General features: G+C 48.3%; 1 protein-coding gene across 1 annotated transcript in view; it reads right to left on the minus strand.

The window, feature by feature from the left end:
- Nucleotides 1-2,586: 2,586 nt before the first annotated feature.
- Nucleotides 2,587-22,500, minus strand: part of LOC128631463 (transmembrane protein 132C) — a gene marked incomplete at its 5' end in the record, with an annotated part of 61,602 nt that continues 41,688 nt past the window's right edge. The window contains one exon of the mRNA XM_053679321.1: nucleotides 2,587-2,834. Coding sequence (XP_053535296.1) covers nucleotides 2,657-2,834 — 178 coding nt within the window. The remainder of the gene's footprint in view (nucleotides 2,835-22,500) is intronic.

Here is a 22,500-nt window from a genome sequence, read left to right on the forward strand (position 1 = left end):
GCGCCGCTAATCTCCTGCTCTCTGTGTGCTCGTTCTCCCGATCCCGGCCTGCTGCAGAGCGCGTGGGCGTCACTTCTCAGGGGAAAGAAAAACCCTTTCTTGCGATCCTCAAGCCACAAAGGGTGTGTTAGATCGGGAAATCAGACACGTGGTATAATCGCCTGGACGCGGACGTGTCGGGAAACGTGCCCGGTTTAGCCCTGACGCCTTTGAACGCTAGGTTTGCGTGTTTGATCCGCCCGGTTGTGATTACGCTCGACGATAAGACGCCGATTCGGGTCGACGGGCGTAATCGTATAAGCGTTCTCCGGCGACGAGCTCGTCTCGAGTACGGGTTTCATTAAGCGCCCTTTAATTACTCGCAATGTTTTTACGATTTTCTCACGCTATGTTATTGAACGCGGCGAGTTTCTGAGATCTGATCAAAATGTCAGAAAGCCGTTCTCTGTTCCTGCGGCCATGTTTTTTTTTTTTTTTTTTTTTGAATCTTTCCACGCTGCCTAATAAAATAGAAGCATTTGGGTGAAATTTAATAAGGCAGGGATCCAGACGAAGCTTTTTTTCCTGGTGAATAAGCGCGCGAGTGCTGCTCGGCGAGATGTTTACTTGTGTACGTATCTGCTCTCGTAAGCCGAGCCGCCTTATGGTGCCGGACTTAATCTTTCCAGTTTAGCGAGCTCCGACAATCTGCTCCTAATGCGTAAAATTACACCTGTCAGAGCCGAAGCCCAGTTCATTAACGCTACTTCCTGACCCGTGCAAATGTGCGATTAAGAGCACGATGGAACACAAAGAGCGCGGCTCTGCACTTAATTACTGAGAGAGAGAGAGAGAGAGAGAGAGAGAGAGAGAGAGAGAGAGAGAGAGATGGAGAGAGAGAGATGGAGAGAGAGGGAGAGAGAGAGTGGTGCCTTATGTGTGAGATTAATAGCAGTCTGTAAACACTGATAGGAAGTGGCCAGAGCTATTTCAAAGCATAAGCGCGGTGGAAATTTCATCTTCTTCGAAATAGGACGGCAGATATTTTAGCGGCCAGGAAACTTAATAAAACTTCTAATCGTTTGTGATGTATTACACCGCACTTTTTTTTTTTATTTATCCCCCCCTCCCCTCCCCCCCCACCCGCCCCCCACCCCGCCGATTTAATTAAACGTCTATAACGTGAAATATCCGTGGCGATTCGATCCCGTTCCGAATCGCCGCTAAGAAGAAGAAAAATGAATAAATAAATCGAACCGAACGCACGTCCGCCGGCGATAAACGTCTTCCGGACGACACCGGAGACCGGAACAAAATCCCCCGGAAGCTAAAATATCTCGGACGGAGTCGGATTTCTCGGCCGTCGCCCCGATCGGACGTGAGGTGATTAAACCGATCTCTTCGATCGTTTTTCTTCTTTCCCGACCGAGAATATCTGAAAATACAACACGACGGTGAGTAAAAACGTCTGGAAGCACTGCGAGTTGAATCCTTCGAGATTTGTCCGCAAACCCGGATGAGATCTCCGCCGTGCGCCGCTACGTCGTAGCCGCGTCGGAAGATCGAACGGAAAAAGCGTGCGTTTTGCGTACTCTGTATCGACGCGCTTCACTGGCTGACCGCCTCGCCATATCTTATCATATCACGTCAGAGGACAGGTTTTTTTAGGAACCTCGCCTGGTGTATCAGAAAGCTGGTACGATGGCTTTCAAACCGTTTCTTGGTCAAGAATGTTTGATCACCAAACCGCTTTTATCATTAAAAATGAGAGAATGGTATTCTCCAGGGACCACGGGGGTTCTCCGCTTCACGGGGGTTCTCCGCTTCACGGGGGCTCTTCACTTCACGGGGGTTCTTCGTAACAGCGCGTCGTGCACGCGGAAAGATTACAAAGGCTGCCAAAGCTCATTTAGTTGTATTTTTATTTATTTATTTCTTTTTAAACCAGCAATTAGCACACAGAAAATCCATCTGGATCGGTGTAATTACACGCTTTAAAAGAGAATAAATAATAACGTTCGCTGTCTGCAACCCCAAAAAAAAAATCTTTATCTCAGACCTGGTAGTTTCTGGATCTTTCCGGATCTCCGCGAGCGTTTATAAGCCAACCGAATCGACTCCGCGGATCGACGCGCGGAGTCGACATTAGCGCGGATCGAGACTTCTTTTCGACTCGATCGTATTTCAGACCGCCGCAACGAAGAGCGTTCCTGACCTACAGCAGGGAAAGGGCAAACGGTGCGAGGCAGCGGAAAAGCGGGAGAATTTTAACTCGCTGCTTTCATTTGAGGCGCCGGGATCCGTGACCTGCGTTGGACTTTTGCTCGGTCTTGAAGAAAAAGCCAAGCCGTGTTTTTTTTCTCTCGTTTTTTTTTTTCTCCTGCTGAATCTCATCCGTGAATGAAAGCCTGGTCAGAGGTGTTCGAGAGCGGGAAGTAACCTATGAGCGATTTGGAAATGATCCAGATTTTAACTCCGGCTGCTGATTTCGTTACCGTCTCCCGAGTCTAGCGTTATAGATTCTTCCTGCAGAATACATCCGTATGAGCGGTATTGACGGGAATGAAACTCTTTCCTAGCTCGGATATCGGAATCGTTTGATAAAGGATGGGATTAGTACCTCCGTTCGGGTTCAGAATTGCAAGTTCATTTACTGTAATACCGGCACACTCGGAGATTAGACAAAAAACCATTTCAGCGAGAGTTCTGACCTCTGCGCGTAGCTGGACTCTTTCTTGCGACAGTGCAGGGTGACGACCCGGTGACCTTCGACCCTGACGTCCTGACTGATCATCCACAGCATGGGGTTGCAGGGTCGCGCCCCCAAGAATGTCACGCCGTCTTTGAGCTTCACCCTGCGAGGGGGAGGAAGGAAAGCGTTAGCATACGCTGCGTGACGAAACTGGAAATAAGGGCCAAAAGAGGCTTCGTGAGTAACCAGTACTCCATTTTCACCCTCAATCAAAAAAACATCCTCGGTGCCCGTGAGGCCGTATGTGCGCGTCTGTGTGTATTACCCACAATGCACTGAACTTATGGTGGTAAGATGGATATCTGTGATCGGTGAGTCGATTCACAGACGTACCAGTGAAATGACTGATATGATGTTAGTACTGTTTAACACTTGCATTCGTTACAGGAGAGCTGGCCCGGTGTAATTCGATGTGTTGGTCTCACGGGCCGTGCGATTCAGGTGCCATCAATACTCATTGTAGGTGTGAATGAGATTCAAGGATGTTCAGGTCAATTCAGCACAGTTAACATTCATCGTACGCTCCGAGACTCTCGATACGTTCCTCTCCGTTTCCTCTGCTTACCGTACGCTCTTTCGGGTGATAATGTTTCACACTCCGGCTTTCTGCTTTCAGAAGAAAGTTTTAAAGATGGGGTGGAAGAGGAAGTGTGTATAGACACATATCAGGTTTTCTCTGTTTTGCAAACACACCTTCAGAGGCAACGTCTCCTTCGCTGAGACTGACAGATACAGAGGCCACACCTCCTTTACTGAGATTGACAGATACAGAGGCCACACCTCCTTTACTGAGATTGACAGATAGAGAGGCCACGCCTCCTTCACTGAGATTGAATGATACAGAGGCCACACCTCCTTCACTGAGACTGACAGATACAGAGGCCACACCTCCTTTACTGAGATTGACAGATACAGAGGCCACACCTCCTTTACTGAGATTGACAGAGGCCACATCTCCTTTACTGAGATTGACAGATACAGAGGCCACGCCTCCTTCACTGAGATTGAATGATACAGATGCCACACCTCCTTCATTGAGACTGACAGATACAGAGGCCACACCTCCTTTACTGAGATTGACAGAGACAGAGGCCACACCTCCTTCACTGAGATTGACAGATACAAAGGCCGCACCTCCTTCACTGTGACTGACAGATACAGAGGCCACACCTCCTTTAATGAGATTGACAGATACAGAGGCCACACCTCCTTTACTGAGATTGACAGATACAGAGGCCACACCTCCTTTACTGAGATTGAATGATACAGAGGCCACACCTCCTTCACTGAGACTGACAGATACAGAGGCCACACCTCCGTTATTGAGACTAATACAGGCCACGCCTCCTTCACTCACACTAACATTATTGCCAACCGTAAGCCCCGCCTCCTCTAGAGAGAGAACCCAGAGAAACGAGGTTCCAGAGTAAAGTAACGATCACTTTTCTAACTGTCACTAATGATACACGACAACTCCTCCTCCTGTTCCAATCTGCGCTGAGCCTGAACTGCTGGAGCTAGGTCCTTCACGTAGATAATATCAAATAAATAAATAATAAATAAGTGAGTGTAATGCGTTCGCTCTGTCCTTCTCATGTGTCGCACTTGACCTACTGCGTAACCATCTGTGGCGCTTCTAACCTATTCATTATGCTGAGATTCGGATTAACAGCCGCCACGTGCTTTCCTTTCTCTCCTAGTCAAGTAGCACTCACTTTTCTGAAGTGAACACTAGGCTCGGTCCTTCCCTGTCACGAGTGATGCTCGCGCGGCGCTAATGTATAGCTCCGCTTGCCTCGAGCTCCATTAGCGTTCCCACTCACTGTTCAACTCTAATGGAGGCGTGAGTCATAACGGAAACGCTTCATCATCTAAACAAGGTGTCTGAGACGCGCTTCCCTAAAAACCCTGGGGATTTTGCCGACATTTTCCCTCGTACGCCGGGGCAAAAAAACCTCCGTTTGTCCTCTCGTAATTGCTCCTCTGCAACAAAATTGCCATAATGGTGCACTTTCTAATACTGTATTCGCTGCTCACAATACCAAGTCAAATAATACCTTGTCCTTACACATAAAAAAGCACAAATAAGTCTGTCAAAAAGACTCGCGCGTGCTGAATTAAAGCCATTACCACATTTCCAGTAATAAAGAAATAGAACGAGGGCCAATAATCAGATTATTAAGTTAATGCGTGCCATTAATCTAATTTTGGAACTTCACAGGGTCGAGCGCCTCGCTGAAATAACACAGCGACTGAATAGCACAGCGACTGTTACTTCTCTCGTGTGAATGGAATAACGAGCTGCACGTACTGTACAAGAGCCGACGTGTTTACTAAAAACCCGGAGCACTGGAGAAAATATCGCGCTGTTCAGTTTTTCCTTCCAGATTGACTTTGTTTAGTTTTTGCTCGTCGTGCTTTTTTGTTTAGATTTTACCTCTGTTTTGGTCCTGGCTCCGCCCCTGAACCACCTGGTCTGCTACTGATTGTGCTCACCTGTTCTGTGTTCATTCCTGTTGCAAGACATCGCCAAGGTCGTGCCGTTTGTTTCTGAGCCTTTTTCCGTTTTCGGACTCGTTCTTGAGAACGGATTTTGCTAAGCACACGGTACACGTCCCTGCGTCCCGCTTCCGCTGACCGCGTTTTCGAACATTTACGGATCTCCATGGTTATACGATGAAATCGAGCCGAACTGGCCCAGTGCTAAAGAACACGGTCCGAGAATTCTAGATAAAATAAATGAGGTTTTACGCTTTTACAGGACCGTTTGGTCATGCTCTGAGCGTTTGAAAGGACAGGGTATAATACACCGTTCGCCGCGTACTACGTAAGAGAGTGTCGTCGATGGTTCTGTGCGACTTCGCAGCTGACATTATGGCCTTTGGCAAATGAATGATCGAATGAAAGTAAGTTATTATTGCACTTTAAAAAAAACAAAAAAAAAAAAAGACTCTGGAACCCTGGAGACTCGGAGGCAGAGCGAGGACCCGAGAGCATGAGGTATAATACTTTCGCACTGCAGACTGCGAGTGTCAGCGTGACAGACCGGATCGGTCCAGGCGTAATCCAAATCGGACAGAATTTCCGACGGACGTAAAGACAACGCTAGAACGACGTCTCAGAACTTCCACGAGACGTCACGGCGAACACATGCCCGTGACCCGTTTATACAGTGGGACACCCAGGAAGTAACCCGGAAGCTGGTGTGATGTCAGACGTCACGCTAGAATTCCAGTGAGTGTGACCTCTTGTGGCGTCTAGGGGAAATGTCCCGAGTACCTGTCTCGCACATGCACAAGCAATATTCGAACGCTTTTCTTCAGGGTCTGAGGAGTTTACATCCTCGTCTAGACAGTTCTAAGGAAATCCACGGATGCCCTATGAGTATATTTAACACACGACTGTAGTCCTTGGGTTTAAAATTCTACCTCGCGTTCATTTCCATTTAAATGGTGCGCCTCTTTTTATTTCTTTTGGCATATTTGCTTACATTTGACAGTAACAGCGACTTGCCCTTTAGCTTTCTCTAAACGTTATTCCTAGAAGTTAAATAGCTGTTGACCATATAAGGATGGGGGAGGGTCTAACCGTACGGGTCTAAGCGCTGGGGACAGAATCGGTGTGGCTGTGACTGTGTGGCAGGACACGCTGAGTTAACCGTCGTAGAACAGCAACATGAGATCAGTCACAAGCCCGACCTCTGTGTTGATTCTACCGTTCGGCCAAAACGAGACAGCCGAAGTCGGTTACGGTTAAGACACGCACGAGTGGTCGGACATGAAAGATATTTCCTGCCCGTAAGCCCGGCAGAAGATTTATAGAGGCGTAAAAAAAAGAATCCGTCGGCGCCCGCTCGGCCTATTTATCCGCGTCGCTCGGCAACCGGTGAGATTGCGTCTTCAAAAAAATGAAACGTGGCCAGGTGTGATGGAGTGCGCTGGGCTTTCTGATGGAAAGGAAATAAATGACAGCGTCTCGTCGGATACACACGGGAATCAGACGTGTGCGAGTATCTCTCATTGGAGATCATCTCCGACGAAATCTGCCCCGACGCCGTCTCTGCTTGTATCGACGCACTTCAGTCAAACCGGACGCTGTTTGCTGTCGTTATCTCTTCATGACGGACACGCGATCTGGAGTCACAGACGTCCTCGGTGTGCTTAGCATCATCGTCTGTTCCAGCTTTCAGTCCGTTGCAGCGGAGGGACGAGTACTAACGCACCGAGCCGAGTAAAAGTACACGCGAGAGTAAATACGTACGTCCACAAGCCGCTCGAAACTGTTTTAGAAATCAGCAGAGGACATTTTCAGTGGCTCGCTTGGTTTGTTAGCTTGCTACATGTTCTAGCTGCATATTTCCGCTATGTTGCTCAACTAAGAAGCATAATAGTATTTGTAATGGTTTTAATGGGTAGAATGGGAATCGTATTGGTACAGTACTGTTAATTTGTTGCCTTCTATTGGTGGCACATTAAGTCTAGTGGATACCATTAAGGACCGATAATGGTAACGGTTTTAATGGTTCGCAGATGGTCTGTAATGGGATTCGTAGTGGAAACTATTAGAATTTCAGTAGTCGTTTTCAGCACGGTTGCTCTGCTTACACCCGGGTCACCATCGGCGTCGGCCATTTTGTAGGTCAATTAACAGACCGATTTGCGATAAAAGTCCCGCGTAACGGTTTATAAAGGACGCCTCCGTCCTCGTAGCTCTTCACAGAGTTCTTTGGGATCCTCCGAGGGCTCGAAATCCTTTCGGTAAATACAGTCTGACTGACAAAATGGCGGCCGTGATATGAATCACGGGAAACGTGACGGCCAACGCCGGAAAAGCGTCTACAGGCTGGAGCGGGACTTCGATTGTATTTAACGCAATCGCTACAGAACATCCGAGTGACGCCTCAGGTTTAATACCTCGGGTTTCGGACGTCTGTACCGTACTTAAACCGTAGATTAAAATCAAAACATTCAAAACATTTTTGTTTGTTTGTTGTTGTTATTGCTACTTTCTCCATATCCAGACTTTTACAGAGTAAAAGTAAAAAAAAAAAAAAAGGGAAGTCTAATCTATCTCTCTGGCTGTCTCTCCGGTGGTTTCCTTTATAAATAATGAGGAGATAACTGAAATGGGATGCGGTTCCCCAGGTGGCCGTATGAGGAAAATCAAAACAGCAGCAGATAAAATCCAATAAGCCCGGTGTCTGAGTGCTGTCCTGTGTCTCCTACAGAACCACGAGGGCTAAAGTGGACACACACACACACACACACACTCTTGTTCCTGGGTGATTTAGCTTGGGGAATATGATTTTCTGCCGCTGGAACTTAAAAGGTACAATTTTACAGTAAAGTACCACGATTTTACCGCGCGGAACACTTTTAACTTTTAACGACCCGACCCGTCTCCGCCGGGGTTCGCGTTCAGAGCGAATGAAATATTACATCACGGGTTCTCCGGATCGCCGATTAAATCTTCATGACGCGACCGAGCGCTCCGCAGCGTCTCTAATATGCCGGATAAGAACTTCCGAAGCCGGAATGGAAGCCCGCGCTTCCTCTTCGAGCTCGTTCGAGTGCGCCGTCGTTTCTATAGTGACGGCTCGGCGGAACGACGCTCCGGGTAAACGCGTCTAGTCGTCGACGTGCCGACGTTTTAAGCGAGGAGACGTCCGGTTAGCGTTTTACGAAAGGAGCCGCGCGTGCGATCGTACGCTGCTTAAATAAGCGTCGGCTTGACGCGAGGCCCGTGGCACGGCGCGAACCGTTTTTATGAATCCGCGAGGACGTCGCGCGAGCGCTAAACGTTTCAGTGCGCCGTAACCGACGCGGACGTGCACGGATTGTATCGGAGAACGACCCTCGAGTTCTGCTTGCACTTTTAATCAGCTTGCGATGTTCTCCTGCTCGTGTAGGAAGCGCAGCGGTTCATCTCTCCAGGCTGCACGCGCACGTCGTATTAGCGGCTCGTTTCTGTAGCCTTGTCACGTGTAGCGCGCGCACGTCATTAGCGCTAGCAGTTAATTCCTCGGTAAGCGCATCACGCTAATAATAATGAAAAAATCATGTGGCTTTTATTATTAATAAAGCGCGGTCTCCGGGGGATCCGCTCGGTAGCTGGGAACGCTGCGTGGATGTAGGATCCCCGGCCTTCTGAAAAATGAAGCGTCATTTATATTTAAAGATTGGAGATGAAGTTTTAAACGGGATTATCCATATTGCTCACACTTATTAGGCGTGGTTTTTTAAGTGTGACCGTGGTAGTGAGTGAGGACGTGAATTTACGGGACCGTCGTTAAAACCGCGTTTTAAATGAAATAAGTTCCTCTGGACTGAAAGGAAACACAAGTCGGCACGGGTCCAGGCTGCGTCCTTGCCAACGATTTGTGGTTCTTTTGTGGTCAAGGACTTTGCCCTCTATTACTGCTGAGCCATCTTTCATTACTGATTAAATCCCCCGATACTTTACTTTCTCGTGTAACGAACGTCTCTGAGCGCTGACATGTTTGTGTGGTCATGTTGCTCACCAGTATTTACTCTTCATTATCCTGTCATTTTACATATCTGTCTATATACAGTACATACTCTCAGTACCACAGGTGCGCTGGAACCACTGCAATCAGTAGGCTTCTCCTCTTCGTATTCTTCTTCTCCTGCTTCGTATTCTTCTTCTCCTCTTCGTATTCTTCATCTCCTGCTTCGTATTCTTCTTCTCCTTCTTCGCATTCTTCTTCTCCTCTTCGTATTCTTCTTCTCCTGCTTCGTATTCTTCTTCTCCTTCTTCGTATTCTTCTTCTCCTTCTTCGTATTCTTCTTCTCCTTCTTCGTATTCTTCTTCTCCTTCTTCGTATTCTTCTTCTTCTTAGTATTCCTCCCCTCTTAGTATTCTTCTTCTTCTCAGTATTCTTCTTCTGCTTCGTACTCTTCTTCTGCTTAGTATTCTTCTTCTACTTCATATTCTTCTTCCCCTTAGTATTCTTCTTCTGCTTAGTATTCTTCCCCCTCTTAGTATTCTTCCTCTTCTTAGTATTCTTCCCCCTCTTAGTATTCTTCTTCTCCTTAGTATTCTTCTTCCCTCTTAGTGTTCTTCTTCCGCTTAGTATTCTTCTTCCGCTTAGTATTCTTCTGCTTAGTGTTCTTCTTCCGCTTAGTATTCTTCTTCCCCTTAGTATTCTTCTTCCTCTTCGTATTCTTCTTCCGCTTAGCATTCTTCTCTTCTTAGTATTCTTCCCCCACTTAGTATTCTTCTTCTGCTTAGTATTCTTCTTCCGCTTAGTATTCTTCCCCCGCTTAGTATTCTTCTTCCTCTTAGTATTCTTCTTCTTCTTCGTATTCTTCTTCTTCTTTTTCTTCGTATTCTTCTTATTCTTCGTATTCTTCATATTGTTGTTCTTCTTCTTCTAAAGCTTCTTCTGCTTAGTATTCTTCTTCCGCTTAGTATTCTTCTTCCTCTTCTTTTTCCTCTTCAGATTCTTCTTCTTCTTCTACATCTTCTTCTTCTTCATATTCTTCTTCTTCTTATTATTCTTTGTATTCTTCTTCTTCTTCATAATCTTCCTCTTCATATTCTTCTTCGTATTCTTCTTCATATTCTTCTTCGTATTCTTCTTCATAATGTTCTTCTTTTTCTTCTTCTTCTTCATATTCTTCTTCGTATTCTTATTCTTCATATTATTATTCTTCACACTTCTTCCTGGTAATAGACACAGTGTGTGTGTGTGTGTGTGTGTGTGTGTGTGTGTGTGTGTGTGTGTGTGGGGTGGGGGGGGTGTTTAATGTTGGAGTGTCGCATGTGTCATGTAGCATTAGTGTTAATTCTTTCAAAAATTCTAAACTCCCGTGGTGAAAAATCAACCCGATTTCATTTCCTCTACATTCAAAGCTATTTCATTGGACTGTGGGAACTACAGTGACCTGTACAGACATTTTTTTCCCCCTAACAGTGATGGAGAAACGATTATTACAGCGTGCTGACAAGAACGGCGTCTTCTGCGCGTTATGAGCATCTAAATCTTAAGCGTGTGCGTGCGTGTCACTGATAAGGCTCGTTACGACTCGACACAGAGGAAATAACGACGCTCGGCGAAACGCGGTTAACGGCCGTGTCCTGGTGGTATCTCCGCACCCGTCGATTACAGCCTCTCATCTCATTACTGTCTCGTTAACACGGGATACAGTGTTAGGACACACGGAAACACGACAGATGACAATTACGACGTAACAACAACAAAAAAAACCAGTTGGAGCGCTGTTACGCCTCAGGAAGCTGGAGACGGAGCTTCCTCTGGGTTCCGTGTGGAGGGTAAAGAGCAGACGCGTGATGGTCATCAGGTCGGAGAACCGCCGCGCTCCGTCTGCGGGGCCGAGCTCATCGAGTGTGCTGCTGCATAATGACATCCGCGCCGTCCTCTGAGCGAGTGTGTGAGCCGCGGTACAGATCCTCCTTCGGCTAAAACGCCCCAGATTCATGATGAACCGATTCATATATTTTTAAATACTGTGAGGAGGTGTTTATTTAACATTTACGGAAGGAGTCTCCAGTGTCAGAGGCACAGCTGTTTAACTTTAGTGTATTGTAACTATTGTAAGAGAGCCTGCTGATGGGACGGCTGTCTAGAGCTGAGAACGGGAAATAAGCTGTTTCGTGCGACGTTAAATGTACCTATAAACGGATAAAAAAAAGTACTAGCTGATTCTTTATTAAACATACGTACGAGGAATTAAACGGCGTTTCCACTGCACGCGTGAATCTCCCCGATTGATCGATTAATCCGTCTCACATCGCACGCAACACGCCAACGACTTCGCCGTAACGATAAACGGATAAAAACATACGATGTGTCGTTCTTTAATGAATAACGCACAGCGAATCGGCGTCGTGTTGCTGCGGTAAGAGCGGGACGTTCCGTTACTGGGTGTCGCCATGGGAACCGTAACTCCGCTTCATCACGCCGTCCTGTCGTCGATTGCTGCAATCTTTCTAAGGAGTGGCCTTATAGCGTTGTCCGCCGTTACCATGACGACCGGCGACTCTAGCCAGCCTGCGTGATTAGCGTGCGGCGAGTGAAATGTCCGTGTCGGTGCACGGCTGTAACGAGGCGCGTGAAATCGGCGCGGGATCGTACACGCGCGCTTGCTTTCCGTCGTCATGGTTACGCTTATTCCCATGGGGTTTGTTTTTTAATCTCATCGACCCCACCCACCTCCTCGTCGTAACCCCGTTCCCGTCGTAACACACACACACACGCACACACACACTTCTCTCTATTAAGTGTGTTATATTCGTGCACATGGCTGTAGCTACCTTCTCCTTTCACTGAGCTCTGTTTGTTGTGTGTGTGTGTGTGTGTGTGTGTGTGTGTGTGTGTGTTCCTGTTCTCTTATTTTCCAGCCGCGTGAGTCTGAGACGCGTAGTTCCTGAAATATGCCGTATTCTGAGAGCTGAAATTGATGGAACTGATGACGATGCTCCTCCTGCGTCCTCGGTGTCGCGTTCCCGTGGTCCAGAACAACAGCCCACGTCTTCATTTGACTTTAATCGTGTTTTCGGCTTTCAGACGTTTTTGGAACAATATTCTTCACCCTGAATATTCTTTACCCTCTGCCTGGACAGATTAGGACTACAAAATATGATCATCAGCTAATCACAGCGGGGGGAAACCGCATTATTACACGCGTGAGCACCGCGCGCAGGAAGGAGGACGTTACAGTGACGTAAAGCAGATTTCCATTCCACGCCGTATTGCTCTTACTTATATCTGCCAGTTTCTGTGCACACTCATATCTGATTACATTTACATATTGTGATGGACTTATAACCGGCTTGCTAGGACTCGCCGGGGAGCTCACTTGTAAAGCCTGGTTTCTTCTTCACTGTCCTGTTTTCAGGAAAAGTGCAAAATCAGGAATCAAATATGAACATCAAGCACCATCAAGCACCATCAAACACCATCAAGCACCATCAAGCACCATCAAGCACCATCAAACACCATCAAACACCATCAAGCACCATCAAACACCATCAAACACCATCAAACACCATCAAGCACCATCAAACACCCTCAAAAACCTTCAAACACCATCAAACACCATCAAGCACCATCAAACACCTTCAAACACCATCAAACACCATCAAACACCATCAAACACCTTCAAACACCATCAAACACCATCAAGCACCATCAAACACCATCAAACACCATCAAACACCATCAAGCACCATCAAACACCATCAAACACCCTCAAAAACCTTCAAACACCATCAAACACCATCAAGCACCATCAAACACCTTCAAACACCATCAAACACCATCAAGCACCATCAAACACCCTCAAAAACCTTCAAACACCATCAAACACCATCAAGCACCATCAAGCACCATCAAACACCTTCAAACACCATCAAACACCATCAAACACCATCAAGCACCATCAAACACCTTAAACACCATCAAGCACCATCAAACACCATTAAACACCTTCAAATGCCAACAAACACCTAAAATTCCATCAAACACCTTCAAACACCATCAAACACCTTCAAAAGTGAACAAACACATTAAAATTCCATCAAACACCTTCAAACACCATCAAAAGAACAATCACTCCTCCTGTCCCCGTCTCTCTCCTTCTGTATTGCTCTCACTCCTTCTCTTTCTCACACAAACACACACTATCTCCCTCTCTTCTGTTTTCCCCATCTCTCTCTCTCCTTCTGTCTGTCTGTCTCTCTCTCTTTCTCTCTCTCTCTCTCTCTCAGTCTCTCTCAGTCTCTCTCTCTCCCTCTCTCTCTCAGTCTCTCTCTCTCTCTCTCTCTCCCTCTCTCTCTCAGTCTCTCTCTCTCTCTCCCTCTCTCTCTCAGTCTCTCTCTCTCTCTCTCTCTGTCTCTCTCTCTCTTTCTCCCTCTCTCTCTCAGTCTCTCTCTCTCTCTCTCTCTGTCTCTCTCTCTCTTTCTCCCTCTCTCTCTCAGTCTCTCTCTCTCTTTCTCCCTCTCTCTCTCAGTCTCCCTCTCTCTCTCTCTCTCTCCTTCTGTCTGTCTCTCTCTCTCTCTTTCTCCCTCTCTCTCTCAGTCTCTCTCTCTCTCTCTCTCTCTCAGTCTCTCTCTCTCTCAGTCTCTCTCTCTCTTTCTCCCTCTCTCTCTCAGTCTCTCTCTCTCTCTCTCTCTCTCTCTCTCTCAGTTTCTCTCTCTCTCTCTCTTTCTCTCTCTCTCTCAGAGCAATAACCCCCCCTTTTCGAAATCATGAATAATTCAATAATTTTTCTCCTTCAAACCATCTCCTGAGTGATTATCAGAAAGCAATCAGAATTCCTGAAGTGTAACACTTAGTCAATGTTTCTCTCCTTTCAACCGTTTCATGAATATTTGTTCTATCATTTCTCCCAAATTGGCACACAAGTGTCTGTGTGTGTGTGTGTGTGTGTGTGTGTGTGTGTGTGTGTGTGTGTGTGTACTAAGCCTGAGGCGACCTGAAGTAACCTGAGAAAAATGACTCTCTCTCTCTCTCTCTCTCTCTCCCTCTCTCTCTCTCTCTCTCTCCCTCTCTCTCTCTCTCTCTCTCTCTCTCTCTCTCTCTCTCGTTTTGACATAATATAAATGTTGGAGTGTCTTTTTTCCCTTCGCTTGTTCTGTCTCTTCATCTTTTCTCCATCTCTTCTCTCCTCACAGATTCTAGTAAGAGCGAATAAGGCGTGCGCCGATATCACATTTTCTTCCCGGCTCCAGATTGGCTCTATTGTCAGGAAATTGCACGTTTGCGTCCTAAAGGAATCCGTGAGAGCGTAATTGTCCTGGGAAAGACAGCTTTTGTCTCTCCTCTGTCAATCAAAGCGATATTATCCTCCGGTGTCATGTTAGATCGCTGGCTATCGTGCAACAAGGGACACATAGCTCGCAGGCGAGAATTGGCAATGAGTAAGCCGGGAGGAAACTTGTTGTGGGGTGGGGGGGGGGGGGGGGGGAGTGTGGGGGGGAGTGTGTGTGTGTGTGTGGGGGGGGGGGGGGGGGGGGGGTGTTAGCGTGATAACTGCTAAACCTTTTACCAGGGTTTAAGACGTCAGGATTAAAGTGGAAAACAATCAGCTTCGGAGTGGTCTCGGTAATTCTGCTCCATCACACCGCCATGTTGTTGATTAGTTTCCTATAACAGCACCACGTCTCGGAGACGGAGATCTCCGAATCCCGCCAGGCTTGGAGGTGTTTCTCCTCAGAATCTTTGATCGTCTCTTGCTTTACTTTAAAACAGATCTCAAAGCGGACGCACGGAGCTGACCGAGGAGCTTTTTATCAAACAATTACAAATCCGGCTAAGTCGGATCCATTCCTGGTGGGTCCGGGATGGCCGCGGGCAGACCTGGCTTCTTACTGTTAATGCGACTGTCTGATCTATAATGAAGAAAGAGGAATGGTTCTGTGCACTTCCCTGTTTGCCAATTACAGCAGTCTGTCAGTGTAAACACTGGGGAGGGCAAAGCGAGAGAGGAAGGGCATTAAGAATTCAATCCAGCCTCGTCTAGATTTTACGACGAGTCCTGGAGAGTCCGCTGGAAAACAGCGACGGGTAATTGCATTTGGCAGACAGACAGACAGACAGACAGGCGGGTCGTGTGGGAGGGGAACGGACGAGACAATGAAACTAGAAAATGTTGTGCAATGTCATCAGTGGCTCCGGCGTTTCTACGGGAAGGTCTGCACATTGGGCCGATCAGAGACGCGCAGCGTCTTAACTTTAGGCTCCTTGCCACGTCCTTCTCTGGTATCTAAGCGTGCTCGTGCGGTGAAACGTTCCTGATTCGCTGTCATGAGGACGCAGTGAGCTCGAGACCGACTTGTACTGCACGCACCGTATTTAGGATAACAGGATGTAGGATCTTTGTGTCCTTCTTAGGTACAGTCTAGACCACTCGAGCACTCGTATGATCTTCAGATTTGGATTGACAGATTGTCCAAATGGTCCTTTGGCTGGTTGACTGTTTGTAAGTCACATTGGGTGGAGAAGGTGTGGAGCGTGGAGAAGTCCCGCCTCTGCCCTGGGCGAGTCCCGCTTCCGGTCACCAGGGCGAGTACCGCCTCCGCCCTGGTGGAGTTTGCATGTGTTCCCCATGCTTTGGGGGTTTCCTCCGGGTACTCAGGTTTCCTTCCCCGGACCAAAGACATGCAGGCTGATCGGCATCTCTAAACTGTCCGTAGTACAGTATGAGTGAATGTGTGTGTAGGTGTGAACACCCATCCAGGGGGTCCCCCGAATTGTACCCCATGTCCCCTCGGGTAGGCTCCAGGCTCGACACGACCCTGTCTAGGATAAGTGGTGGAAAGTATGAATGGGTGGGTTCATCTTGGGCGAGTAGCGTTGCTGCCTCACATGGTTCCCAGTTCGATCTTTGGGTGTTCACATGGGTTTCTTCCGGGTTCCTTCCCAAAAACACGCCTATTCTAAGTTGCCCCTAAGTGAATGTGTATATGTGTGTGTGTGTGTGTGTGTGTGGTGCCCTGTGATATCATAGCATCCCATCCCAGGAAGTATTCATACCCCATGTCCGGTCCTCCAGGGATAGCCCCACCACATGACTAATTGCTCACACGTTCTTCCCCCAGGTAGAAAACAAATCCGGGTCAAACCATGTCACGTTTAAGCTCATGAAGCTCATTCATAGCCCAGTTCAAAATGATGTCCGATACAGTCTCGGTTCCGATGTATCACGCCTGACGCACGCAGAGCTCAACATTCCGATGTGCTGATGGTGAAAAGTGAAAAAAAGTGGCCTGGCAAAGTCACTCACTGGCTATCCGTAAGTCCATGGACGTCCTCAGTGTTGAAGCGGAGTCAATCCACGAGCGGTAGATTTCCCAGGAAGCACCACTGGAGCACAGGAGGTAATTATTTCCAGGAAGTCTTGCTGCTCTAAACAGGTCAAGGTAAGAACCGTGACATTTACATGAAATATACAGACAGTGTGAGAGTAACCTCCCCTGCTGCTGATGCCGCCCTCGGGAACAGTGCCGCGAAAGCTATCTGAGGATCTACATCATCAAATGTCAAACATCATCCGTTTCACGGTGAGGAAATATCGCTGTGCTGCGTTCAGCCGTATCCAATATTCTGCTGTGTTACATCACTCACAGGCAAAGCTATGTGTTACCGCGGGCGAAAGGTCCACACTGGGAGGGTTGTATGTTTTTTTACGCTCGAGTACTTCCAGCTTCGAGAATCGTCGCCATGCCGCCATTTTGAAATTGCTTTGTATCGATTTCTGGATAAAGAACAACGTTTGACATTTTCTATAAAGTATTGTGTGTTTTATTTTTTACTTAAAAACATCTCCCATTTAAAAACAAACAAACAAAAACAACCCAAAAACTGGCTAGTTATCAAACTGCTAGCATCGAATGCTACATCACCCTTACAGTACATATAGCGTTACTGTTTTAATGTCGCGCACCGTTGTGTTTCGTTTTCACTCCTCCAGAAAGGGTTCGGATCGAAAAAGCTTCCGTGACGTGGATAGAAGGTGGTCTGAGAGAAGAGCGAAGCGAAAACGCTGTTCGAGACGAGGTCATGTGGGAATGCGTACGGCTAGGCTACAAAAACACGTCGGGAATCGATTAGCGGCGGGAAACCCGGAGCTGTGCGGGACAACGTGGCCGTAACTAGCTACGAGAACGCAGAGGTCTGGACCTGTGTGGGTTCTGAACTTCACCTCCTGTTTACCTCCTGGCTAAACGGCGTGAATCCTAGCGCGTGGTCGGTGATACATGACGTTATTCCGAACTGACGCTAGAAAAAGTGATAAAAAAAAAAAAACGATCCAGAAATAAAACCCAGAGACTCGTCGGTTCGGGATTTTTTTCTTCCCCCCGGTCTGCTGTTCTGTGTGTAGCACTTATTGGCTGGTGTGTGATCTGAGAGGATTATTAGCATGTAGAAGTGCTAATAAAGCCTCTAGTGCCCGGACGCCTCCGGATCTCTCGTGTTAGATTTAACACTTTTATCCTGGAATTCTGCTCCGATCCTCACGGAGTCGGACGTGAGGTTGTGTGAAAAGTTACCGCGGGACGGATAATCGTTCCCGAGCTCAGTCTGATGAGAGATGAACCCGACCTTTCGCTATAGTTACTAGCCGATATCTGTAATTATCTCAGTCGAGAGTGTGCGTATAATAAAATTTACATGTACTTATACGGTATATTCTCTCTGTCTCTCTCTCACACACACACACACACACACACACACACACACGTGCACAAACGGTGCACTTACTGGATGCCTCCCAGCTAGGATATCTCTAATGCCGACTGCAAATTGTGTTTAATTGGTGTGTGAGATTAAATCAATGTGGAACAAGGGCAACGATTCTGATGGTGGAGTGGAAGAGGAACTGAGGGTGGAGAAAAGTGTGTGTGTGTGTGTGGGGGGGGGGTTGGGAGTGGCAGGCGTGAAAGCACTGAGGGTGAAGGACTATAATAAGACAGTAAGACTAGCCGGAGTGAGGAAGAGCGAATGAGGAGAGTAGAGGGAGGGGTGTTGTAGGCTGGAGGAAGGGTGGAGCGTTACAGATGAAAGACAGGGTGAAGGGAATGAAAGTGGAGGATGTAAGAGATGTAAGGGTGGAGGAGGTGAGGTTGGAGGAGCTAAAAGAGACTAAGGATAGCGGGATTAAAGGTGGCGGGTGAGAGAAGAAATAAAGGTGGAGGGAGTGTAGTCGAGGTGGAAAGACCGGATGGAGGGATCAAGGCTGGAGGGCGAGAGGGAGGATATACGAGTGGTGGCAGAGATGTCGGAGGCACTGCAGGATGGAGGGAATACAGGTGGAGGGAGTGAGAGAAGAAATAAGGGTGGAGGGAAGGAGGAGGAAAGTGGTACGGATGGAATGAAAGGTGGAGGACAGGAGAGGAGAAGTGTACTGATGGAGACGGTTGAAGAGCAAAAAAAGTGATAAAGATTGCTGTATTAAAGGCAGGGACCTGCAGGACACACACACACACACACAGGCGCAGGCACACACACAGGCGCACGCACACACGCGCACACACACAGAAATACACACACGCGCCCAGAATTTTCTTACGGATATTTCATGCAACTTTAAACGTCTGGACTGACCTTTAGAATGAGAAACAAAACAAGAGGCACGTTCAACCCACACACACACACACACACACACACACACACACACACACTCACACACTCACACCTCGCGTTAGAGGTCAAGGCAGAGAAAAACAAAGACGAAAACATGAGAGAACAAAAAAAGCTCAAATTTGAGAGAGAGAAACAAAGTGTCGTTTAATGCAGCAAAAGCCAGAGAAGCAAGAACACCACTAACGCCACCACCACCACCACCACAAACACCAACAACAACACCAACACCACCAACAACACCCCCACCACAAACACCAACAACAACACCAACACCCCCACCACAAACACCAACAACAACACCCCATCACCAACAACACCCCACCACCAACACCCCACCACCAACACCCCCACCACCAACAACACCCCCACCACAAACACCAACAACACCAATACCCCCACCAACAACACCCCCACCACAAACACCAACAACACCAACACCACCAACAACACCAACACCACCAACAACACCCCCACCACAAACACCAACAACAACACCAACACCACCAACAACACCCCCACCACAAACACCAACACCACCAACACCACCAACAACACCCCCACCACAAACACCAACACCACCAACACCACCAACAACACCCCCACCACAAACACCAACAACAACACCAACACCACCAACAACACCCCCACCACAAACACCAACAACAACACCAACACCACCAACAACACCCCCACCACAAACACCAACAACAACACCAACACCACCAACAACACCAACACCACCAACAACACCCCCACCACAAACACCAACAACAACACCAACACCACCAACAACACCCCCACCACAAACACCAACACCACCAACACCACCAACAACACCCCCACCACAAACACCAACACCACCAACACCACCAACAACACCCCCACCACAAACACCAACAACAACACCAACACCACCAACAACACCCCCACCACAAACACCAACACCACCAACACCACCAACAACACCAACACCACCAACAACACCCCACCACCACCACCACAAACACCAACAACAACACCCCCACCACCACCACAAACACCAACAACAACACCAACACCACCAACAACACCCCCACCACAAACACCAACAACAACACCAACACCACCAACAACACCAACACCACCAACAACACCCCCACCACAAACACCAACAACAACACCAACACCACCAACAACACCAACACCACCAACAACACCCCCACCACAAACACCAACAACAACACCAACACCACCAACAACACCCCACCACCACCACCACAAACACCAACACCAACACACCACCACCGCCAACACCAACAACACCAACACCCCCACCACAAACACCACCAACAACACCAACAACACCAATACCCCCACCAACAACAACACCAACAACAACACCTACGCCACCACCAACACCACCACCACCAACAACAACAACAACAACAACACCTCCAACAACAACAACACCTACACCACCAACAACACCACCGACCACCACCAACAACAACAACAACACCTACACCACCACCACATGCACCACCAACAACAACAACACCACCACCACCAACACCCCCACCAACAACAACAACAACAACAACAACAACACCAACAACAACACCAATACACCCACCAACACCCCACCAACAGCACTAATGTGTGAGAAGAAGCGACTCGGCCGCTCTCCTGAACACAAAACAAGATTGGTTTAGCAGCGTGAGGGAAAAAGAGAAAAAAAACAATGAGGAATTCAGTCTCAGGACCTGAAGCTGTGAATGTTTAATCTCCCGGCCGTCCGGCGCCTCGCTCCTGGGAGAGAGACCGGGCCGAAAATGAAAAAAAGGCCCTTTCCCCCGTCCTATTACTTTAAACGGGTTAATATTCCGATTTTCCATTTCCGAGCGCTGTGCGAAACCGATTACGGCTAAACACTCGGGTCAATCACATTAGCATAGCGCCGCGCGCCGGTACGAACAGAGGGGAATGAGCCGAGGGGATCTGTCCGTTCTCACTGCTGTGTGTAACAACTGCCGCACAGAAGCAAATAAACGGATGCACACACACACACACACACACACACACACACACACACACACACACACACACACACAGCCTCTGCGTTCAGGCGGGAAGTGTAGCGCGGGTCCTTGACGGAGATTCGATCCGGAACGCGATGACGCTGTCTGTCTCCGGAGTTAAACGTCTGGGCGTGGCCTGAACCAGAACGGTTTTTTGGGGGGTTGTTTTTTGTTTTGTTTTTTTTTCGCTTCCATGTACCTGTGATATTTTCCGTTTGCCAAAATATAAACAAACTAGTATCGTAATCTAAAGCGCCGTGACCGCTACATCCTCTAAACGACAAATCGCGAACGTCGCGTCGCGTCACGTCGCGCGAGCGGTACGGCGAGTCCGTAGGGGATGATCCGAGACACGCGAGAACGTCCGAACGGAGATAACACGGACGAATAAAAACAAAAGCTTAATGCTGAGTTTTCCCTTTCCGGAATGTTTATTAGGGATCTAAATCCACTTCGCGAGGCTTCCTCGTAACGACGTCTAGCCTTAAAATTTGCGAAGAAATAAACTCTGCTTCTCGGCGTCCCCTGGGCCGCACGGTTTGGACTCTTAAACCGTTTCCAAATAATTATAACTCCACTAGCAGGGCTCTAGGGTGCGGTTCTGGACACGCAGAAAGAAATCCCAGACATTTCACTCCGCTTTAATTAAGGAGCGCCGAATTGTAATAGAACAGAAAAAAAAGAGGAGCGAGAAGAGAAAAGCCGCTCAGGTCTGCTCATTTAATTGGGTAGCCTTGTACCGGAGGTGCTGGAGGAAGGCGGCGAGCGTCACGAACGCCGCCCCCGACTCTCTTTCCGAGCTGATGAGATTAACATTTACAGATGCCTGTGTTAATCCTAATGAGAGCCGTTTGATTTGCTGATTCCCGGCGTGACTTGATTAGGCTGATGCTGCGCCATTAGTGAAATCACCATCTGTTCGCTACAAACAACACGACCCCCGCCAGGCCCCCTGAGCCCCCGTGTCTGCGAGAAACCGCGCAGGCTGCGGCAACAACGCGGCGCAACACGCTGATTAGCGCTATTCTCTTCAGGAAGGCTACTGACATCTATTTATACTCATTACAATCAGCAGCAGTCTGCTCCTCCTCACGCTCCTCCACACGCTCCTCCACACGCTCCTCCACACGCTCCTCACACGCTCCTCCACACGCTCCACACGCTCCTCCACACGCTCCTCCTCACACTCCTCCACACGCTCCTCACGCTCCTCCACACGCTCCTCACACGCTCCTCCACACGCTCCACACGCTCCTCCACACGCTCCTCACACGCTCCTCCACACGCTCCTCACGCTCCTCCACACGCTCCTCCACACGCTCCTCCACACGCTCCTCCACACGCTCCTCACACTCCTCCAAACGCTCCTCCACACGCTCCTCCACACGCTCCTCCACACGCTCCTCCACACGCTCCTCCACACGCTCCTCACACGCTCCTCCACACGCTCCACACGCTCCTCCACACGCTCCTCACACGCTCCTCCACACGCTCCTCACACGCTCCTCACGCTCCTCCACACGCTCCTCACACGCTCCTCCACACGCTCCTCACGCTCCTCCACACGCTCCTCCTCACGCTCC

The sequence above is a fragment of the Ictalurus punctatus genome, unplaced genomic scaffold (assembly GCF_001660625.3).
Source record: "Ictalurus punctatus breed USDA103 unplaced genomic scaffold, Coco_2.0 tig00006827, whole genome shotgun sequence".
NCBI classification, from domain to species: domain Eukaryota; kingdom Metazoa; phylum Chordata; class Actinopteri; order Siluriformes; family Ictaluridae; genus Ictalurus; species Ictalurus punctatus.